The 23932-nt window shown below is 41.3% G+C and overlaps 1 protein-coding gene across 2 annotated transcripts; it reads right to left on the reverse strand.

Moving 5' to 3' along the window:
- Positions 1-3481: 3481 nt before the first annotated feature.
- On the reverse strand, positions 3482-23127 carry TACC3 (transforming acidic coiled-coil containing protein 3). Of its 2 annotated transcripts, XM_071556969.1 has the most exons (16): positions 23059-23127; positions 19163-19343; positions 18884-19029; positions 15524-16603; positions 14314-14413; positions 13662-13857; positions 12637-12689; positions 11640-11773; positions 10877-10988; positions 10068-10190; positions 7837-7913; positions 7700-7743; positions 6539-6699; positions 5202-5308; positions 4889-5009; positions 3482-3657 (listed from the first exon to the last, which is right to left on the reverse strand). In XM_071556969.1, the coding sequence occupies exons 2-16, from the start codon at positions 19340-19342 to the stop codon at positions 3592-3594; spliced, it is 2700 nt and encodes an 899-aa protein (XP_071413070.1). In that variant the 5' UTR covers position 19343; positions 23059-23127; the 3' UTR covers positions 3482-3591. The 2 variants fall into 2 exon arrangements, with proteins under 2 accessions (XP_071413070.1, XP_071413071.1); XM_071556970.1 differs by lacking the exons at positions 18884-19029; positions 19163-19343; positions 23059-23127 and adding an exon at positions 17553-17618.
- Between the last annotated feature and the right edge of the window lie 805 nt (positions 23128-23932).

Here is a 23932-nt window from a genome sequence, read left to right on the forward strand (position 1 = left end):
ATAAAAAGATTAGTCATGTCATGATCTAATGACTTCTGAAAAGACAGAGTGCTCCTCATACAGCCAATGACAGCATGCTAAAATTAAATGCTTTCTGAGTTTGTTTTCTGATGGGAAAATATTATTAATTTCCCTTTTCTGCACTAAAACATTTTTTTGTTCAGGTAATAAATCCATCCTTCAAATAGAAAAAGTAGGAGAAGGTTAATTATTTCTCTGGTTTCTTCTGTGCAATTTTAAGTTTTACAACAGAAAGGGGGAAAATGCCTGCTTTGGAAGTATAACTTGCAGCCTTAGAAGTGAAGCTGTATGTTTAGGAGTCCAGCTGAAGTCACAGAGTTTGATTAAGCCCTTGCCTGGTTTCATTTCCACACTGAGGTGGCTCTGTTGAAAATCCTTCATGTCAGACTGTGACATTTCTTTACCTCCTCTGTGCTGTCAGAGCTGTGTGAAAAGACAGGAAAGCTGGTCAGAGTACAATTCACTGACTGTGGAATCAATCTGGAGCTGTTACCTGATGCCAGCAAGGTTTAAGCCACAGTTTTTGAACCAAGATCTTTAACTATGACAGAGACTGAAGTCTGTGCTTGGACCATGATGAATGTTCTGCTGAAAACTGGAAACAAGTAGAAATGGCTGCAAAGAAGGTGACTTTGGATCATGTAGGCAAGCCTACAGAGTTATGTTTGCTTTGGAGGCCTAAGAGAAGAAAAAGTCACATCACAAAAAAGATTGACCTACATCAGTGCAGGTGTATGGCACAGTTTGCCTGCATGGTAGTACTGTCCAAGGGCAGATGCCTCAAGAGTTCCTGGAGAACACCAGAAATACCATGAAAATGTGTTAAAAGGCACAGATTTGTGGAAACATTTTATAAACACATCAGTCCTGTTAGATCACGCAAGCAGATTCAGTATGTTTGATCCACCTTAATCAGCTGTGAAATAAAACACACTTGATCCAAGAACAGGCTGTCTAGAGCAAGAACTGTCATCCTTTGTACAACACGAAGTAATTTCTCATATGAATAATAAATAAAACTAAGCAAACACAGGCACCAAGCCATATACTTTTCCCTCCTATTACCTGCTTGCAGACAGGCCAATTCACAGCAAATGAGGTTCAGTAAGTAAATGGCAATAAGGCAAAATAAAAAAAACCACACAGCTTGATTCTTTTCTCAGTAAGCAAACACTAACTAATCCCCCTGAAACACACATGTATTTTCCAAACAAGTTCACTAAGTGTGCACTTGGACACCTCTATTGTATGCTGTAAAGGTGAATTCTTCTGGAGAGGACTGTCCAGTATAAGAAAGCAACAAGAACAGTTCTTTACAATAAGGAAGGTAAAATTTAAACAATACTTTTCAGGTAGGAATTACAAAATACTAAAATCTTCTAGGTGGTATGAGTGTTAAGTCAGAGGTACATATTGCACCTGCAGAGAAAAATGAACCATCTCTTCTGAGCAGTTTAAAATGCAGAAGCCCTTCAGTCTCACAACCTTTGGCAAGCAAAGTTAGTTATCCAAGCTCAAAGTTTGGCAATGCCTTGACGTTAAGCCTTAGGGACTCACAGATACAAAACTGCTCACTCATCCTCCTCAGGAAGGTTAAGGAAGATTTCAGTGTCCCCTGATACAGCAGTTTTCTAAAGGTACACACAGTGGTATAATCCTTTGGCATTTGTAGCACAGAAACTACAGATATCATTGCCACTATTTACAGGAAATCCCTTATCATTCATTGCTGTGCAGCTCCTTATCCTTTCCAACTGAAATCCATGAAAACAATTATCTTACTTGCATTAAGCACAAACAGAGAAGAGAGGGAGGGCTGCCAGCTCTGCTCTGCCGAGTGAAGCCCATGTTTCAAAGAGCAGCAGCTACATCTTGTGGAAAGATTCAGCATTGCAGACTTATCCGTAATGTCCCCCAGACCCGGCAGCCTGGTTCATCACATCAGAGATGATCCAACACCGGGAAGGACAGCACAGGTCTAATGTCTGTGGCTCTAAGCTAAACCTCTGCTAATTGTAGCCTGATGTGAGCCTGTGACTTCGGTGCTCCCTGAGTTGCCCAGAGAAGCTGTGGATGCCCCTTCCTTGGAAGCGTTCAGGCTGGACAGGGCTTTGAGCAATCTGGTCTATTGGAAGGTGTCCCTGTCCATGGCAGAGGTTGGAATAAGAGGATATTTGAAGGCCCTTATAAACCAAACCATTCTATTATGAATGTAATAGAAATCAGTTTCCATTATTAAGATAATTCACAAATTAGACCAAGTACAAGACTTCTCATTGGTAGAGTTGTCTATTTACAAAGGAACATCCCAAGACAGAGTCTGGAGCAATTCCTGCTATTGGACATAAAGGCAGGGAAAGAAAACTTCCGTTTCACAGCCCCTGTTCTCTGGCTATTTTTTTTCTCCACTACCACCTGACACTTTCTTAAGCTGTGAGTCAAAGAAAGCAGAATGCAGCACAACTTCTGCAAGAGCCAGGCATTCAGTGTTGTTGCCAGTGATGTCACCCTGACTCCCTCAGGTTAGTTCAGAACTTAAGAGAGAAAATTCCCCACACCCTTACCTCACAGCATGTTAATTATTAGCTCTCCTCTAGGAGTGGTTCTGCTACCTACAGTTCACAATACACATAACACTGAGCAGTAGTTGCCTCACCAAGGAGTTGACCCTGGGCTCCCAAGCACTGCTGCTCATTTTTCCATCTGCCCTGGCAGCCTACCCTAATTTAAAGGGAGGGCTCCAAGTGCAGCTAAGAGCACTCTCAGCAACAGCCTGAGGAAGATACATCTACAAACCAGGCAAGTGAGGGAATAACCTCCCAAGTAATATTAGAAATAAAAAGCTGTAGCTTCCAATGAGACAATCTTGTTAATGCCTGTGAGGTAACACGTCATCTGCTATTACCTAGAGCTGACTTCATAACCCGTGACCTGCAGCCTTCAGCTCTCATGGCTTTCCATTACAAACAGGGCCAGGGAGCTCTTGACAGGGGACTTAAAGTCAATATCATCAGACAGACTAATGACATGGAAAAACCCCACAGAGAGTAGCAGGCAATCAGTCCAGCTATTCAGCCCTTTGCTTAGCTTGTCTACAAAAACAGAATCACTCCAGCTCATCTTAACAGAACCAAACTGAAGTTCCAAATTTTTTTTACATCACTAAATAATTCACAGCATTTGTGACAGGTCCAGTATTATTACAATCTTGTAACTCTTGAGTGCTTTAACTTAAGTGAGAGAGCAGAAAGTGAAAAACAGACATGGGGAGCCCCCACAGCAAAGCCAGATCAGGAATACAGAACCTTGGAATTCTTACACAGGGAACCAACTAATGATGACTAAAACATTTTCTTTTGAGTAATATGTAAAAATGTTATGCAAGACCTTGTTGATTACTGGAAAAGGGAACTGAAGTTAAGTTTACAGATGTTTCCTACAAAAGATACAGCCAATAATATGCAAGACAAGTGTGAAACAAATTTTATTTTTTTCCCCACATACATAAAAAAGTGAGTAAACACACAGGACAGCAAGTCAGAGAAACTAAACATATTTACAAGACAGCTATCAATTTTTTTCTATCTTTGAGATCAAGTCATCACAGATTTTCGTTAGTTCCTCATTTTCTTTAGTCTGTGGAAGAAAGAAAAAAAGTGAGTTTCAGGTATGCCCAAACTGTGCTACCACCTTGTAGTGAGCTGAGTTACAAAGAGACATTTGCCAGCAAATGGAAAAGTCCATTTACATGATCGGGGCTAATGCAAATTTAATGTAAAGGACAGTCTACTACATTAAAGGGCACACAGCATCTTTAAGAGCCTCAGGACAAGAGCCAGAATCCACTATACTGTTTTCACTTCTTCCAGACTTTCCCATAATACATGGAGACCAACCAATCCAGGGAAATGAGACTGTTCAGATTCAAAGTCTTCATTGGGTACACCAAAATGCAAGACAGCGACAGTTTGGATTTTAATCTTCACAAGACACACTCTAAAATGATGCTTTGATACTTTTACTGACACGTGACTATTTCCAGTTTCTAGAAATTCTTCCATGGTCAAACCATCTTAATAAGAATTCTTAACAAAGTGTTACTGCATTTATCACAAGACCAAAACCAGTTGTGTTAAATGACTTGTCTCATCTCTCCACTAACAGACCTACTGTTTCCTCAGCTATGCAAACCTTAGCCATAAGCCTGAAGACTAACAAAAATTTTTTCCATACTAGGAGTGTGTCATTATCCATTTTTGAATCGTCAGTGCTGGCAGAGATAAGCATGATGCAGTAAAACCAATACCATGCATTTCCAGCAGTGACTTTTAACCCTCAAAAAGCTTCTTCCATTGAAGGAGTCCAATAAAGGAAAAATATGTGCCCTTACAAAACATTCTAAGACAAACTATGCAAGATGAAACAATATCAAGTACAAGGATTAACAACCTGAAGAGTACTGAAGACTTCAGTCACATAGTCAAGTGCTAACACCTTACAAACCATGTTCATGAGCAAGCTGAACCAAAGCATTATTCAATATTTATTCCCAAATTCTGCTCTGTCATGTTTGTTAGATCACCACCTCTTTCAGTACTTCAAGTAACCTCCTGACTCAGTATCCCCAACTGATCACAATCCAATGGGAACAAACCTTGTGCTTCAAAAAAATCTAAACATACAGACAAGTCCTGATATAATACAGTGGTCTCTTGGGTTTCAGTGCCAGTTTCCCAAACCCTGCTAGGACAGCAGCCATCAAAACCACCACAGTTAGCATGGCTACTTCTAGCACTGGTACAAGGGAGGTCTTAACCTAGTCTAAGGCAATACCTTAAAGAAACTCAACCCTGGCATTCTGACTAACCTTTTGTTCAAGGCTCCTCTCCAGAGACTGGTTCCTCATTTGTTCTTTGCGCAGAGTTGCTTGTAGAGCTGCAGCCTCTGAATCCGCTTTGCTTCGAACGTGGGCAATTTCTTCATTTGCTCTGAAATGGTTGCAAGATGGTGTTTACATCCCCTTCAGACAGCACAGCAAATCACAGAGATGCTTGTACTTTGGATTAATCTCAACATTAAACATATTTAAGCTAAGTTCGGGCATTATTGAAACACAGTCTGCAGCAACTGTGAAAACTGTATTTCACTCCCAATACTTGGCTGCTTGACACAGTACTTACTTCTGCAGCTTTTCTTCTGCATGTGCCTTTAGTGCCTGGTATCGCTGCTCTTCTGTTTTAATTCTAGCCAAGTAGTCCTCAGCACATTTTTTCAGGAGTTCTTCATTCTGTCCCAAAACCCAAGAAGCTTAGTTAGCTTTTTATGTGCTAGTGGATGAAGAGCCTGAACAAATGGGCTATTTGACCACACAAGTGGCAGTGTTAGCTCATCAGAATAACAGGAACAGCTATGAAAGCCCACAGACCTATAAAGACTAAAGTGCCTCCCTTCAACTTCCAAAACTCTGCAAGCAGATTTATTCACCCTATTTCCTCCCAATAAACTATTTAGTAGCAAACTCTAATAAAGGCAAAGGTCACTAAAACTACGGTCACTGATTTTTTTTTGCTTTGCTTCGATTTTTTCTAAATCAGCTTTGTCTTAAGTTGCAAGTGTCCCAAGAATAGCTAAAAATCCAACTCCTTCAGAGAGCCCATGAAAACAGTCAGGATTGGTACCTCGATGTAAATTAATTCAACATTAACAGCAAGAAAGTTGCATTGCTAGGCACATTATGAATATATTTTATTAGCTATTATAGGAAGTATGAACTGTTTGAAATAAGTGATAAGGCTCTCTACTAATTGCAGCTCTTCAATTTAGCAGTTGAGTTTCCAAGTGCTCCTGTACTAAGCGAAGGGCTTTCCCAACTTAGGGCAGAAATGGAAGGTTCACAAGATGGAAGGAAGCCTGACATATTAGTAAAGAAGAAACTGAAGTTGTAACACAGACATCATGCCCATTTCTCAAACCTAGACTACAATGAAACTTTTAACAGGCTAGTTTAAAGCTTGAGTGAACAGGGACATTAAAAGATAACTGAATAAAAAAATCTGAAGGCACTTTTTTAAGCACCATCTGAGTCAATTCTTATGCATTTCACACAGTAGGAAACCATAGCTGATGATCCTCATTAGCTTCCTTCCTCCAGCCTCTGAAGAGGCTGCAGAATGAAGGCCTGACTTTAACAAAAACCACAACTCAGTAAAGAGCATCCAATAAACTATTATCATTCTGACATGTAATAGCAAATCATCTTTCATCCATTCAACACGAAGTAGGGGAAACAAGCTGCTCTTGTGCAGCAGTTGCTACATGACAGTGTCTCTGTGATTAACAAAAATTATGCTGCTCTTGTGCAGCAGTTGCTACATGACAGTGTCTCTGTGATTAACAAAAATTATGTGTGCAGCAAGAAACACCTCACATTTGTTTGAGGAAACTTTGGCTTCCAACAGATACCATTATTATATTTTAAGTCAGTCATTAAATACAAGCTAATTTTTTATCATCTTACTCTGTGGTAACCCTCTAGTGCCTCTTTCTGTTTTTCAAGTCGTTTGAAGAGTTCAGAGAAAGACTTCTCCATAGAGTCCAGATCTGATAAAGCTTGCTGCTTCTCCTTTGCCAGCTTCTGCATTTCTTTCTTTGAGATTTCCTTCTGCTTCTGAGAATCCTCTAGAGAAAGTGGAGTTAACCCAGGAGAGTTAGTGCATTAGCATAAAACTAGTTCCACAGAATCAACAGTAGGCCCCCTGCCTTCAATTCTTCCTCTTATGCAAAAAGGCTTAATGTAGCCTCTCATCTGGAAAGACCCCATTTCTGTGCTTTTAAGAAAGCAGCCCTTGTCTGTTTGCTACAGACTACCTCACACTGCACTTGAGGCCATAAAACACTGATGACAAGGTGCTGGCCTAAAGCACTGTTTCTTCTGTAATGTAGTCAAAATACTCCACCCTAGTTTACCATAACAGGAGCCTCAAACTGTGTGATAGAAGCAAAGAATTCAAAAATATTTGTTCTCATTAAACATACACAACAGCTGGAAGATCTGAAGAAGACTGGGGTAACAGGTCAAACTAGCACAGCAGACTTTCAGGACAAGTTTGTGTTAGCAGACCTGAGCTATGTTTCCCATGGGCTTAAAGCACAAAAAAACTGGCACAATTTCGGTCTCCTTAAATAACTAAATTTAAGCAAAGTAGTATATTCAGTTTTGAATTAAGGAAGTGTACCTATACAATAAGAGTTTCACTGTCTTTCCTAGTTTTGAAGCCACAAACTTGACTGAAGCAAAGGCCAGATCTGTGCAGCAAGGACTCCTAATGATATCTTGACCCATAATAATCTCAGGTAATAAACAGTCAATACATGAAGTGCTGACAACCAAATCTGCCAGTTTTAATAAACAACTCACACTCCACCTGAGAATAAGAAAAAGTTAGTTGTGTTCATGCCCGATTCAGAAAGTGATAGTTACCTAGTGAGTGATATCATGTCTGTATAAATATGCATAAAATCATTGGTCTAACCACCTTGTCTGAAATCTTACACTCACCCTGGAAGCAGATGAAATATTAAGGTCATCAGAAGTGAAAGAGGATCAACCCCACTTAGTAACCCCAGGCTAAGCAGGCCCAGTCCCGCAAGGCATTCAAAGTGTAAATATGGAACTTACCCATAACTTGTGTTATTGTCTGTTCAAACTCAGCAACTATTTTCCTAAAAATCATTAAAAAACCATCATTGAACATAAGTTAGAAAAACCCTATCTGAAGTAAATAAGTAGATATAAAAGTCAGGAGAGGTTCATACCCCATTTCTTGGTATTCCATATAAAGCTTATTATACTTGGTTTTCCATTCCTGAGTCTCCAACTCTTTCTCTTGAACCTTGAAGGGTGAAAAAGTAAACCTTTATTTCTTGCACAAAAAAGAGATAAAATATTTGATACTAAAAGCAGTCTGAAGGGAAGTTTAGGTATACTTATAAGTCAATAGGAAGAAAAATAAGTTCTGTTGCTTAACAGAATCAAAGTTATTTCATTACAAACTTGACATAAGTAAGATTTAGACAGAAAGATTTTGCATACGTGCTGATAACTACCATGTCTTCATACCCAATGTGTCTTCAAATGGCAATATCAACATCTTGGCTACTCTTACTGCATTTGCAGATCAATAAAACTTCTGAGGATATAACTGGCCAAGGAACATTCTCTCAAATAAGAGACATGTTTCTGTCCTACTCACAAGGTAGACAAAAGAAAGCACTACACAAGTCTGCTAATCTTAACATGAGAGAACAAATACAAGAGGCCTATGCAAGATCAAATTACTATTTGAAGTCATTTATGTTCAACACTAAATTTGGAAACATGGTAGGGGGAGGATTAAAAGATATCCCAATTGATTTAAGAATCATCATATCTATTTCACACCAGTTGAATTAAAGCAGAGCTCACGGTAACAGTATTAAAGAGCACAGGCATTCTTTGCTAAATGCCTTGTGCAAACGCCATCATAGAAACCCAAACATGTTTAAGAACTGTAACAAAGAGCTGACTGCAGTGTGGGAAGCCTTCAACGACAGAGGCCCAAAATACATAAAAGCCTGATATTTTAAACAAGACAAGGTGAAAACACAAGACTATTATTAATTTTGCCCCAGAACTGCACAGTATACAGTGGTACACTGAATTTTCAGTATGCCTTTTGGAGCAAACTCACTTTAAATGTAGTGCAGTATTTCAGATGACAAGGAAGCATGGCAAAGTGAAAATGGAATATATACAATATAAAGTAGTGATAGTTATGCTAGAAGCAAATGTTACAAAAACAAAAAATGTGCGAAGATGGAAACACAACGAAAGTTGTTTCAAAAAAAACCCCAACCCAAAACAAAAGTCTTGAAGTTTAGTGTGTCTTCCTTTCAGGTTAATACAGTAATTCCAAGCCTTTTTATTTGTTTCAGTAAGACAGCTGGAGCCATTCAGTCACACCTACAACTATTCTTGCATGTTTAAAACAGTTATTTCAAACAAGAAATTTCAGCAGCAATTTTAAGATATTACAAGCTTTACTCCCTGCTATTACATATAAGTTCTTAATTTCATATCAATGCACTAAGACCTGTTCCCTGTCAAAGCTGCACTAGTTTTCCTGTAACAGACAATTTGCTGGGTAAAGGTCACCTCCTAAATAAGAGGGTTATTCCTAGAAAAGACACTATCTCTATAGTCTAAAGGGAAAGAATAACTTAAGCAGCAAATAATCACAGGCCATCTTCGTTTGTGTCCTTAGTGTCACTGCCTGCAGTAGAGCACTCAGGAATTAGCTTTAAGAGCACTTATGCTTAGATATTCCTCTTATATTACTTAGTGTTTGTAGAGTTAAATAACCCAGAGGTCATAATGAATCGAGTACTCAATTTTAAGTGAACAGGTTCATAAATCTTCTTGCATCAGCAAAAAAATGGCAGTTTGAAGGCAATTTCTGTAGTTACAGAATATGCTTGAGATTCTACCAACTACTTCGTTCTTCCTCCATTAATGTTCTTCTCCTCCAGAGTGAGCTCCAGATCTCACCTTCATTTTATTAGCTGTGCATACTGTTGTGCCTTCTCATCCCACAAAAAAGAGACTTGATCACAGCACTGAATTGGCACTACAGTTATATCTTGGTTTAGGTACATTAAATTAAAAAATCATTATCTTTCATTGGCATGAGCAGCATGTATTTCCTGCCTAGTGCAATAAAGATTATTCAGATCCCTGATGTTAAGCCTGACCATCCCATCTGATATCATGTGCTTTTTAACCCTGACCAGTTCTAAGGCAGACTGTGACTAGTAATGAAGTTTACCCTATTTCCTTAGGTATTAGCTCTGCAGAGTTCCATTCCTACAGTTCACATAAGGTGTACAGCTTTTTGCATTGAGATGCCTATGTCAAGTACAATGAGAACTAGAGATTTATCCCAGATAATACAAACAAAAGGAACTCTTCCAAGGCTATGCCAAGTTCTGTTTTAGAAGGGCCACCATACCACTGCATCCATGTCTTTTTGGCTGTATTTTAGCACATCTATAATAGCATCCACAGCAGTGTCTGTAGAAGGAACTGGAGGAACATCACCACTCAGGGAGTTTGGAATCAGGGGCCCTGTGTCCTGTGAGGAGGAAAAAAAAGGAAAGTTTCAACAGATTCCCATTGTCATACCATTGATTAGATCCATGCACAGATTCAATGCTAAGTCAACATCTGTTAGTTAAACACACAAAATACCTCCATAACTTTACAAGTAACTACCTAGTTCTAAAAGAAATCTGCATGGTGTAACTAGTGCTGCTATCCACCAATTACAGCTATCAGAAACAAAGCAGATAACACCACACTGTTCCCCACAAGTAAAACTCTGCTGTGTACAGATCTGTTCATAAAAGACTGTTTGAGCTATGAACCATAGACTGTAAAGCATCGAGTTTAATCAAAGTGCTTTTCATCTCAGCAGTGCAACTAAAATACAGGCTTGTCTTGTCCAGCTTCACCTGCATTTAAAATAAAAAGATCGCCTCACTAAAGCATTCTTAAAAACAGCTCAAATTCACCTACACCACCATGTGCAATGGCACCAGTTTCCACAAAAAATATTTCTAATACTTTAAAAAAAAATTAAGTCCATCAGAAAGTTCAACTTTGATATAAGTGAGTATCCAATCTGGTTCAAACAAGAGTTTAAACATTTATCACATTATGTGATCCTTAAATATCTGCCTAAGTCTCAAGTCTAGGACTTAGGCTATAACTTTCCCAAAATATCAATGTGAAACCTAATAGCATTGCAGGCACCCTTACAGAAGTTGTAAATGTCCCCAGAAGATCTAGTCCTTTTGGTTTTTCTTCTGTTTGAAGACTCACTAGAGGCTTTTCAGGTTCCTCAAGCAATTTACTTACATCAGCAACAGGACTAAAAATGAACAAATAGACACCATTAAATTCAAGTGCTGCCTTTCTTTGTAAAGCTCCTGCATCAGCAAGTGTGTCCAGCAGGACAAGGCAGTGATTGTCCCCGTGTACTCAGCACTGGTGAGGCCACACCTCACACACTGCGTTCTGCTTTGGGCCCCTCACTACAAGACACTGAGGTGCTGGAGCAAGTCCAGAGAAGGGCACAGAGCTGGAGAAGCACCTGGAGCACAACTCTGATGAGAAGCTGAAGGAGCTGGGAATGTTCAGTCTGGGAAAAGAAGGCACAAGGAAGGCCTTATCACTCTACAACTACACAAAAGGAAGTTGTACAAGGTGGGTGTTGGTCTCTTCTCCCAAAGAAGACTAGATGAAACAGCCTCAAGTCGCACCATGGGAGGTTTAAACTTGCCATTAGGGGACATTTCTTCACTTCAAGGGTGGTCAAGCACTTGGAACAGGCTGCCCAGGGAAGTGGTGGAGTCACCACCCCTGGAGGCATTTAAAAGACAGATGTGGCACTTGGGGACATGGTTTAGTGGTAGACTTCCAATGCTGGTTTTGCTGTTGGACTTGATAATCTGGAAGGTCTTTTCCAACTTAAACAACTGTGACTTTTATGTACTACAGCCTAGACTAAGTTAATACCTACCCATGCTGAGGTGGAGCTGGGATGATATTCTCATTTATTTCAAGCAATTTCTGGTATGGTTTCCTTGGACTGTCTCTCAATAAAGGGTCAAACTTCAAATACAAGGACTGTTTTCTCAAGGCTGACTCTTTGAACTGAAGGGAAAGAGGCATAAACTGGCAGATAAGTTGCTTCAGAGCATAACACATACATCCCACCCACACACAAACAATCCTCTGGAGAGTGAGTGAGTCTGTTCTTCAGTGGCCAGAGCATTGTTCTCAAGAGAAAAATTACATAAGAGAACTCTGTGCCCACATGCTTAAGTCCTTATGTAATATCAAGTGAACTCAATCTGCTCACAGACAGAATCAAAAGGGCAAACCCTTATGAACTATTCAAGACCAGCAGAAGACAGTGAAAGGGAAGGACAGTAATGTAAGCTGAATAAGCAGTGTATGCCATTCTCTGTCTCTGCTCATACAATAATGACAAACACAGCATGACCAAAAAACTATTTTGATTCAATGTATGCACTGTACATTCAGAGCTACTCTTACTCTGGACTGAAGCAGGACAAAGAAAGATGAAGCTGAGCTGATTAAAACATAACATGCCCAATATAGAGACAAATTTACTGAAACTGGCCATAAAGCAAAAAATCTTAAAAATAATTTTGAAACAATGATCCTGCACTTTCAAAATATCATGTTCTTGCAACCACCAGAAATGAAACACCATCCACCTTGGTTTCACTGCTATTAAAGAAAAAGCACCTTTGCAAATTGAAAGCAAGAGATGTGATTTTTAGTTGATTTGCTTATAAGTACATTTCTTTCCAGCATCACCCCCTGCCCACCCTTGTTACCACAATTCCTTTGGAACAGAACCTGTATTTCTGCAGACAATTGAAGGTGAAATTATTTCCCAAAAACAATTAAAAGCTTAACAGTTTCCTCTTTACTTTCCTCTCCACCCTGCCAGGGAGGCAAACCAAACATTTCATTGTCATACTTACTGATGAAGTCCCAAACTGTTCCAGATAGTCTATTTCTATGCCCATTCCTAGAACTGGAAAAAAATAGAAACAATACAATGAAGATGCAATATTGTCATATGGTCTTACCACAGACAGCAACACACAGATATGTGTATAAAGCAAACAAATCTCTGCTTTCATTCTCATGAGTTCCATTTCTTCACTTGTTTAAAATATTGCCTATCTAGATCTGAAAAAAAAAAATCAGGTGAAGATTTTTAAGCTAAGCAAACGTAAAGCTTCCATTTGCCCCCAAATACCTGTAAGAATATGCAGAATTTAACATACAGATGAAGAACTTCTGTTGTTCTGTGGTTAAAGTGACACACACAATCAGATACTCTATTTTGCACCATGAAAGAGTATGACTGTCAAGCTCATCATTAAAACTAGCACACAGTTCAGACTTGAACAGTGAAGTCCCAGCCGTTTCCCAACTAGTGAATCCACCCCAGTCTGAAGGAAAATGACAGACTGCACTGCAGGCAAATAATTTGCTCATACTTTCACACAATGCTTCTACAAGGAAAAACACCTCCAAGTGGTCCCAGCTATGGAAAAAGCTTTCAAGACAAACATGCAAGTGCAGAAAGACCATCCACACTGCAATATGAAACCAGTACTCAGGTAGCGCTAAGGTCTGCAGTAATCAGCAAGACTCAGACAGTTACACTGCTCTTAATTTACAAGGAATACTAGAATTTAATTTAAAGGAGCATTTTTTCAGCACAGAAAACTGCCACTGAAACCCTAAATGGATTGTTTCTCTACTAGTCTAAATTTTATCCTCCCAGACAGCTGAATGCTAACACTCAGCTTTTTGACCTTAGAAATACACTGAGGTACATTTCCCAGCACTGCTAGTCTAGTGATTGTAGGTTTTGCAGTCCTTTCAGAAGAGCAGAATGAGACAAAACCAGAGTCCAAGCCAAAACTCAAGTAGAAAAATATCTACATATACTGTAATACCGTATTCTCAGTCTGTTTCAAAGACAGGCCCTTACCTTCTGATGATGGTCTGAAGAACTCTTCAGGTTCAGCATTAGCTGTCTCCTCACCTGTTGGTATTTCATTTCTCTGGGAGCTGGGTTTAACTTCTCCTACGGACATTGACTTTTTTCCACTGTCAGTGGAAACCAAATTATCTTGAGAGGGGACAACATCAGCTGAAGATGTTTTAGATGGGCTCATTTGCTTCTCCTGATGAGAAAAACACAATCCTTTCTACTGTTAAAATAATTCCTTAAATGCAATAAAAATTGTAATGACCAAATTGGTTTGTCATAAACTAGCTGGGTAGCCAACATAATGAAGCAAGAGTTCACAGGCATAGAAATTAAACTGCCAACACTGAGTACAGCTCATATTATACAGGAGTCACGTTTTTAGAGTCCACACCCCTAAGTTTGTCCTTATATGTGACTGCTGATCAAAAAAGATATTAAATACCAAGGTACCAATTTGGCTGTCTCTGATGTTACCTTCAAAAGACAAGTCTGCTCAGTTGATATTCCCTCTAGAGCTGCTGAAGATGCATAAACCCACTAATTCTTAGACAAAATATAAAAAATAGCTTTCACAAGATTAAGTCATTAAGTCAAAGGAGTGTTTCATGGAACAACCTGGTAAGAGCTGGCTATCTTTCTTATACCTTACCATGTCTTTCTCTCCTGGAAGTTCAGCTTCTGCTTTATCTCCTGGCTTCTCTTCTTGAGCTCTTGGCACATCATCTACCTCACTCTGCTTAACTATTTCCCTAAAGAAAGAAAAAAAGTAAGTAAAAATTTAAGTCTCATAGTTCTGAATTTTGTATTACCAGATACTCTAAAGCACTGAACAAAGTTAGCTCCTTTGAGAGTTTCTACTGCCACAGCACAGGAAGCTTTACAGACGGTGGGGATGTAAATTCACTGTCTTGCCTGGTGACAAGTGACAGAAAGCTCTCCCTCCATCAGGAGTTATCTAGGAAGCAGAAAGTCAAAGCAATATCACTTATTTCTATGCACTTAGCATTGCTCTCATATTTCCATCTGTTAGGCTCCTTACTATTTTTCAATTAAAGATTCAGAAGAGAATTACAAGCAGCCTGCTACATCTTTCCAAAGCAATGTTGTGATTATTGTTGTAAAGCACAGAACATCATTAGGGAAGCCCAATATTTCAGCTTGTGCTGTCAGCAGTAGGTAAACTTTTCACCTTGGTAAACAGTAACTGATCACATTACACAGGGATCAAGAGAGCAAACAATTCTGTCAAATGAACAACTTGTGTCAGTGTAGCTCTGCCAAGCACCTGACTGTCTCTAGTAACACCAACACTTCAATAGCTACACTTTCTAGGAAAGGCAACAAAGCACATAAATAAAAAGTTTATGGTGCCAAAAACATGCAGGTTCAGGGACAAGCCCTTTTATTGGAGATAGCATTTAGATACCAAGAACGCACAGGGAAGAAACAGGTCCTTAGACTTCAGCAGAGAACAGAATTGCCTGGTCCCTGTGCAACACTGCTGCCTACTTACTCATGTCACTTAAAGACAGTAGCAGTGCCCTGGTTCTCCACATTTTCCTCTCATCTTGAACGACTGGGGAAAGAGACACGTGACCAATGCTCTTTCCACCTAAGCCTGCTCCCTCCCATTCTTCCAGATTTAAGAATATCTTTTGCTTAGAGCAGTCACCTTGGGATAGTTTCTCCAATGAGATCTTTGCTGTTGCAACATAATTGGGTTAAAGATTACAACAACAGACTGAGCCAACGTGGGAGGGAGGAAGTCAAACAAGTAGGAATCAACCAGTCTGAGATAGTGTCTAACTTTTCTCACACGAGTTCAAGGTGCTCCTGCATTCAGCTACAAATTTACTTACAGATTTTTGGGTTCCAATTTTTCAGGAGTTTCACAAGTACTCGGATCATTATCCTGCTCCACTGGAAGAGGGTCCCTTCTTGATGTGGTGCTATCCTGCTCCTCTTCCAGGTGAACTTTCTGAGAGCTGGGTTTAGAACGCTTGGGTGAGGTGGAAATTTTAGAGCCTCCTCCAAATGGATTGAAGTTTGGATCATCCAGTTTGTCCCAATCAAACTTATAAGATGCTTTAGGAACAGGGATTTCATCTTCCACATTACTTTTATTTTGCACTTCTGTATTCTCTGGTTTTGTTTTGGTAATAGGAATTTTTTTGGAGGGTGGCTTAATTCCAGTTCTTTTACCTAGTTTTTTAGGAGGTGCTTTTTTAGCAGGGGCATTATCAAAGTCAAATTCAAGTTTCACTGGTCCAGTCTTGGGGGCATCAGGCTTTTCTGCAGGTTTCCCTTTGGAGACAGCCAGATCTTCATCAGGCTTTGACTCTTCTCCAGAGGCTTTCTCTGCTACTGAAACATCCTGAAGCTTTGATTCCCCAGCTTTAGAAGAACCAGTTACATCAGAATTACTGGGACCTAAATTGCCAGGTAACTGTACAGGAGGTGTAGGTGCCTCTGCTAATCCCAACAAATCATCAGTTTGGCTCACATCTGTGGAAGATTTCACATCCCTCTCAGAGTCACTAAGTGCTTGCTTAGGGGACAGGGTGGTTTTGACAGGCTCCAGCTCACTCAATGTGGATTCTTTTGCAGAGAGGAGAGTTTGCTCTTCACTTAAACACTCTGTACTTGCTGTGGTTGAAGCAAAAGGAGCTGTATCTTTTGTCAGAAGAGAATCATTGCTTTTTTCAGAAGTTTTCTCAGGGCTGCTAGATACTTTTACAGGAGACTTCTGAAGATTTCCAGGAGAATAAGGCAACTGAGCTGAACTTTGAAAAGGATTGATGTCATCTAAGTTATCAAAATCAATATTGTAAGAACCTCGACTCTTCACTGGCATCTCATCATCTGGGTAAGGAGCCACACTGACCTTCTCTGGCATTTGTGTATTGTCTGCTTCGGCTTCAGTCTTTTGTTGGCATGTGCTGCATGTAGAAGAGATCACATACCAGTTATTTTTCAGGCACCACTTGAAACCATCTTTGCACAAGGACCTTTGCAATAAGTCAGCAACAGCAAAAGAATATTGTAATAGCAAAAATTCAGTTGCCACTTGAACAGTCAGAATTTATGAGCTCAGGTACAAGGAACTATAGGGAGATCAATCCTAGAAGTTACTCAGCATCCTTAAGGTACCTGTTTTACACAGCGTTGTTACCTTATGCCAGCCATCCCTGGAGACCACCCTACTGACCACAACACATGGACATTTCCATTTCACCAGGCAGTGAAACACCCATTGCTTAGGAGGAGTTATTGACAGTAAGCAGCTCAAACACAGCTCCTAGTATATCTCCATGCAGATTAACCTCTGAGTCATGACAGACTCAAGTCTGGGACCAAACCAAGTCATGATTCAGGTTCTCCCATTCCAGTCATTACTTTGTCTGGTCATTCTGTCAAGTATTTTCCCCCATGAAAATGTGCACCAGCATTCGATCTATGAGGGCCTACATACCAAAACAGAACCTGGACTTCAGGCACTCTAAGCTCTGTACAACACTTCTGAAGAGCAGAGTGATATACAAGAATACACTTCCTCAGTAAGAGAATAAGATTCTCTAAGAAAAGAAACAGGTTAAAGATTTGTGTACTCACTATTGCTAAGAATTCTACAAATTATTGCTCTCCACTTTATTTCCCTAAACTCTACACAACTTCTGAAGCTTATTCTCAGACTACAGAGAGTTAAGTCATTACTTCCTGAAACAGGATTTCCTCCCATTGTTTTGTCTCTCCATAAAGTTATTATTTCTATGTGCCATCCTTATATGCTGTAGAACAGAACACGATTAAAAGCCACTCACTAAAAACTCCACTTTGATAAACTCGAAAGCAAAGGCGGGAGATAAGAGTTGAAGAAGTCCTTCTCACCCGGCTGGAGCGCCTCTTCCGTGCAATAGCTCAGCCCCAAGCTGCTCCAACTACTCAGGTCCCTCCCACTCTCCTTCAGTGTTTAACCTAATAAATGCCAGTCAAGAGCGAGACACCTTGCTGGAACGTCAATCACTTGTGACTGTTAAGAGTGACACCCTTAAGCAACACTGAGCCCTTCAGATTATTTGCTACAAACAAATACTTGCATTTTAAAATTAGAAAGGGCACCTACAGTACAAGCAACGTGTTGGCACAATTATGCTCTAACTAAAGCCATTTTAGTGCTGACCCTTTTTACTCACTTGAACTTTTTAAGTACTAAATCTTTGTTTATTTGTGCAAGCAATGAGTTTGGGACATAAATGATATTAAGTAATTTAATTGTGGTGGTAAGCTTAGAAGTACTATTCTAAACTAGACCACACATGGAAATAGGCAGTTGAAGCAAAGTTACACATTTAAAGAACATTTAAGTGTTCCCACCTTTCTCCTCTTACAAATAACAAAAATAGGGGTCAAATGAAAGTATTGGGTAGTTAAAAACAAAAGGGTGTATTTCCTTGCAGAAGGAAAAACTAAGACCTAAGACTCGTTGCTCCTGGAAATTACAGCTGTCAGATGTTTACACATGTTTAAATAGAGGCAGAAAAAAAGTCAGTAACAAAAGATACACTGAGGCTTCTTAAAAGACACCCATAAATTGAAACACTGTAGATTTTATGCTTTTCTCTAGACAGTCTCCTTGAGCCACTTTGAGACCCAGGCTGCTAGACTATAAAGGCAAATAAACTTGTTTATACTTGTGATTGATGTTATATTCACTTTGTGTTGCTAAAGTTTCTTTAATATTAATACTCACTGACTCCAGCTCTCAATTCAAGCTAACCCTTCAGATTTTTATTTTTTATATTTTTCTCCCCAGGACACAACAGTAGGTATTTCAAGGCTTAGGTTTAAGGATTAGCTTCAGAATAGTTATATTCTCATATGAAAACCTTACTATAAGCAAGTTTTGTATTCTCTACTCAATCTATCTTTTCTCTTAAGCTGTTTATCCATATCATAATCATCTCTATGAAATCAGTTACAGAGGAGTTCGAGTTCAGTATTCAATAGTACAACTGAAATCACTGTCAATACTTCTAAGCAAAGTTTATCTTTGAAAAAGCTCATGCATCAGTCAGCATTAATTTTGGTCCCTTTATGTAGTTTACATCTTGTTATAAAATACAAAATTACATTTTAACTATGCAGGTTTATAATAGTGAAAAGTCAGCTTAAGCACGTCCCACATGGCTAGTACAACCAGCAGTGAATTCATTACTCACTCAGCATCGGAGGGTGCACTTAAAAGATCATCCAGCAAGTCTTCACGACAATCATCAAGTGTAAAAGCAGTCTCAAGTTTGCCTGTCATAGTAGGACTTAGGATTTTTCGAGTCTGAGGATCTCTTTGAGGAGTTTGAAAGGTTACCTTTAAGAAAGGGCGGGGGGGAAGAGGTAGAAGGAAAATCATGAGCACAATGTTTTTCAAGCTCCAAACAGCAAATGCTTTCAGTAGCAGAGACCACAGAGGGAACATAAGTAATACAAAGGCAAAAGTTTACCTTCATCGCTTTTGCTACAGTTTTTGGTGGCAAGTTTTCTTTCTGGGACGGGCGCAGAATGGAAGGTCTCCCTGTAGGTTCTGGCGGCGCCAAGAAAAAGCCGCAGTCGTCTGCTGTTAGATCATCCTTGATGTTTCCTCCGTTTTCTCCATTTTCTGCACTTAAAATCTGCAGACTCATTCTAGAACATCAACAAACACAGCACCACGGCATGAATGAGTGGGTGTGGCCAGCCAGATGCACTTTCAGATAATCAAGAAGTTGGCAGCCTGGCAGCAGCCAGCAAAGACCAACAGCTTCAAAGGAATTCTGGTAGTATGGAAAAGTATCTCAGAAGACTCAAAGTATCTCAGTGCAGCACTGCACAGCCCCTCTGCTTTTGGTAGTAGTCTGAGAAGTTATTTGTTGGTATTATGCCTTCCACAGTTCACATTATACTCTTACTAACTAAGCTGCCCATCCTTTAAAGGGAGCTCTGTCATCTGCAGCTTTTCCTCATTCCCAACCATTCGAGCCAGCAATGACACAGCCACGTCTCTTGTACCAGGGTATCCAGCTAAGCAAAACTACCACTGCTGCAAGGGGCAGATGACAACCACTTCCCTATTTTACTCACATAGTCTCATGACTACATTATGCCACAGCAAAAACAAATTTGGTTAGTTGGGGGGTGTTTAGAATCAGAGTCCTGAATTAAATTATTTAGCTTTTTCCTGCACTGTCTGAGCACATACTGCTTTTGTAAAACACATAGCACTTTTGCAGCATAGACATTAGTGGTTTGCAAATCTAGAAAAAAAACTGTCATTGAAAAGGTATTTCTTAAATATTGTTCTTACATTAGACACTCACAAGCTTTAGCAAGTCGTATAAGCTGATCTAAATCTTACTAGTGTGAATGACTTGAAACTATGGTTTGTGCTGCAACTAAGATTAATGATGAAAAATTAAAAATACAGAAAGAATAAATTTCAAATATGCCAGGCAAGTTATAGGTACTTGAACTCTGTCTACCTTTCATTCCCATTGGAGCCTCTGCTGTTCTTAAAGGTTTAACACTAATGCTCAGTGATACTACAGCTAGGTTTTTTTTAAAATAAAGAGAGAAAGCACGGTAAGGAAGATCTAAGCATAATCATTGTCCATGAAGGATGACATCTGAGAAGTGCAGTTAGTTATCTGAAAGACAGCTATAAAAGCAATTTATTTCATAAGAACTGATGTGTTATCTTGTAGCAGTTATGCAAGATAATCAGTAGCACCAAGTGGAGGACAATGTTGGCTTTCTGCAATGGATAACCATTCCAAGTGACCTCACATGCTTGATTTGACCAAACCTTAGCTTCTTTTTCCATCATGCATTCAAGATGAATCCAGAAAATCAGCTGAGGAAGACTACAAATGATTGTTTTCACTGTCATGAAGAGGTAACCAGAATACTCTGACATTTTCAATCTCATTGCCCTGATATATTCAAATTTCTGTACTTCAGCCTACACACACATTTCCCCACTCCTTAATCCTTTTGGGGAAGTTTGCTCCATACCCAGCTACTTTGTCTGCAAGCCTGACAACAGAACTTTTAATCAGCAATGGAATGCAAACAATGGCTACAGAAGCAATGGCATGCAAAGCATGCCTGTATAAGCTATTCCTTCATTCCTTCTTTATTCATCATATTAATGCTTCAGCTCAAGTTATGTTATGAATAAAGTATTTTTACATTAACCACTTGTAGAACTTGAAATGACTTCATTGCTTTCCTTCATTCCAAACTAAAAAGCAAGACAACAGATCAAGTGTATCTTTACACTCAAGTTTTTTACTGCAATTACTTAAGAAACAAGCCTAGGACATGATAAAGTTGTCAACACCTTCTAAAACAAGCTGCATAAGCAGGGGAGGTTTACTTGGAGAATTCTGCAGTTTTCTCACTGAGCTACTTGTACACCTTTGCTAAACCAATTTCAGATCATTAAAATACCCAGTAAATTGACACCACATACATACACCCCATGTACAGAGAGTTTTAGATATTAAGTCTAAAAATCAAATTTCTTTCCAGGATTAAATCATTAAAAGTAATTCACCATTTATTTTAAAACCTTACAATAAAGATTTGATGTGAATTATACTTCACAAGTTCATTAACTAGTAGCTGTGATAAAGTGAAAGGGGAAGGGAGGTTTTATTCAAATACACACAGACAGTTTCCAAAGCAAGCATTGTGAGAGGCAGCAAGATTTCCACTAAAGCAAAACAAAGTTCAAGGCCAGGTTGGATAGGGCTTTGAGCAACGTGATCTGGTGGAAGGTGTCCCTGCTCCTGGCAGGGACTGAGTGATCTTCAAGGTCCCTTTCAACACAAACAATTCCATGTGTCTACTAAAGTTAACCAAAATGAAACTACTCCTAGTTTTAGAAGAATATTTATCCATGTACAAGCAGTCATTCTGTATTTGAGAACGAGCATAAAATTCAGTGTCACCAGACAATTAAACCTCATGTACCTATCATTTATAAAATGAGGGCTTCCTGGCAATAACCTGTTGTTTAACAAATACTGGGCAGAATATTCAAAACAGCAACATGGTCTCAAATGCCTGAAAAAGCCACTGAACATGCAGGGCAAGGATTGAATTTTTCTACCTCACTATCCTTCTGAACTCCTCCAGCAGCAGAAATGCAGAGCACTCACTCGTGGGGGCAAAGTAACTTAGTACGTGCTGTGAATATTTCCGTACAAACTGACACAGAGCTGACTGCTACATATACATGTTTTTAGTGCAAACATCTCAATTCAGAACAAATATCACTCTTCCGGTGAACGGACTCTCTCACGATGACCTTCCCCTGACTGCAGGGGAGGAGCCGCTTGGCTGGGGAAGGCTGTTCCGACTTTCGGGGCAGCACCATCCCTGCCCACACTGCACCGAGCCGTGCTTTAAGTGAAGAAGAAACTCAAACAAAAAAACGCCATAACCCTCCCCTAGCCCCCCTTTACTCCTGAGTCACCCCAGGCCCGGATCAGCCTCGTACCATCCTCAAAACTGAGAGAGATGCTCCCAAGATCTTCATCTCTTCACTGAATTCACGGAGGGGGCACCTGAGCCCCACACTCGACACCCTCCTCCCGTTACCTGCAAGTTGTCAGTTTCATCCCTAAACTGACAGAAATTCCCCCAAATATCTTAGTATGAAAGCTCACAAAGAAGCCCCCAAGACCCCTCCACTGGAGGTGCCCCTGGTCCCACCGCACATCAAATTCAGAGAGCTCACAAAGGCGTCCCTGAGCATCCCTACAAACCCCACAGTACACCAAACTTACAGAGGGGTCCTCAAGTCGCTCCCCCCCAGTCCCACCCCAGCTCAAAGAGATCCCGAGCTCCCCTCAGCCCCGCCCTCCACCAGCCCACGCACCCCCCCAAGTTCAGAGGGGGCCCCCAGCCCCGCACCCCCCAAAGCCTCCCTCCCCAACCCCACAAGCTTGAAGAAGAATCCTCAGTCTGTTCCCCCCGCAACCCCACCCTAAACTCACAGAAAGGTACCCAAGCCACCCCTCCCGCCCTCAAGCCCATAAACAGGGCCCTAATCCCACTTCCACAGCAGTCCCAGCTCACAGAGGGATCTCCGATCCCACTCTCACAGCAGTTCCAGCTCACAGAGGGGTCCCCACTTCCACCCTCACAGCAGTCCCAGCTCACTGAAGGGTCCCCAATCCCACCCTCACGGCAGTCCCAGCTCACTGAAGGGTCCCCAATCCCACCCTCACGGCAGTCCCAGCTCACTGAAGGGTCCCCAATCCCACCCTCACGGCAGTCCCAGCTCACTGAAGGGTCCCCAATCCCACCCTCACGGCAGTCCCAGCTCACAAAGGGGTCCCCGAGCCCCCCGTACCTGCCGGCGGTCCCCGGGCCGCTCCGGCCGCCGCTCCCCGCTCGGCAGCGCCCGCCCCGCCGCGGCCGCGCGATTTCAAACAGAACGGAAGCCGCGGCCGGCCAATGAGGGAGCGGCGTTCGGAGCGCGCCCGCCAATCAGAACAAGCACCCGGCGGACAAGGGGGCGGGGCGGGGAGCGCGCGGCGCGTGGCCGTTGCGCACCCTGCGGAGCGCGCCCTCGCGTGGGGAAAGGCGGGCACTGCAGCGCGGGGGATAAACCCGAGCGGGGCATCGACCCGGGGGATAAACCCGAGCGGGGGATCAGCCCGGGGGATAAACCCGAGCGGGGCATCGACCCGGGGGATAAACCCGAGGGGAGGATCAGGCCGGGGGATAAACCCGAGCGGGGGATCGACCTCGGGGGAAAAACCCGAGGGGAGGATCAGCCCCGGCGGATAAACCCGAGCGGGGCATCAACCCGGGGGATAAACCCGAGCGGGGGATCAGCCCGGGGGATAAACCGGAGCGGGGGATCGACCTCGGGGGATAAACCCGAGGGGAGGATCAGCCCGGGGGATAAACCCGAGAGGAGGATCAGCCTCGGCGGATAAACCCGAGCGGGAAATCAGCCCCGGGAACAGGATTAATGAAACCAGGGAGATGCACCGCCACACCCAGTCTAGCGCACAGTGTCCGGCCCATGGCAGAGGAGGCTGGAACTGGATGATGTTTCAGGTCTCTCCCAGCCCAAGCCGTTCTGCGGTTCTAGGCCCCCAGTTGTTTGCCTGTAATCACCTCTCGCCTGGGATCACAGGAGGAAAACTTGTTGCTTCTTAGCCTGCTTTTTATTATCGAGCTTCGTGGTCATTCGGTGAATTAAAGCAGTCCTTGCA

The sequence above is a fragment of the Pithys albifrons genome, chromosome 5 (genome assembly GCF_047495875.1).
Source record: "Pithys albifrons albifrons isolate INPA30051 chromosome 5, PitAlb_v1, whole genome shotgun sequence".
Taxonomy (NCBI): Eukaryota; Metazoa; Chordata; class Aves; order Passeriformes; family Thamnophilidae; genus Pithys; species Pithys albifrons.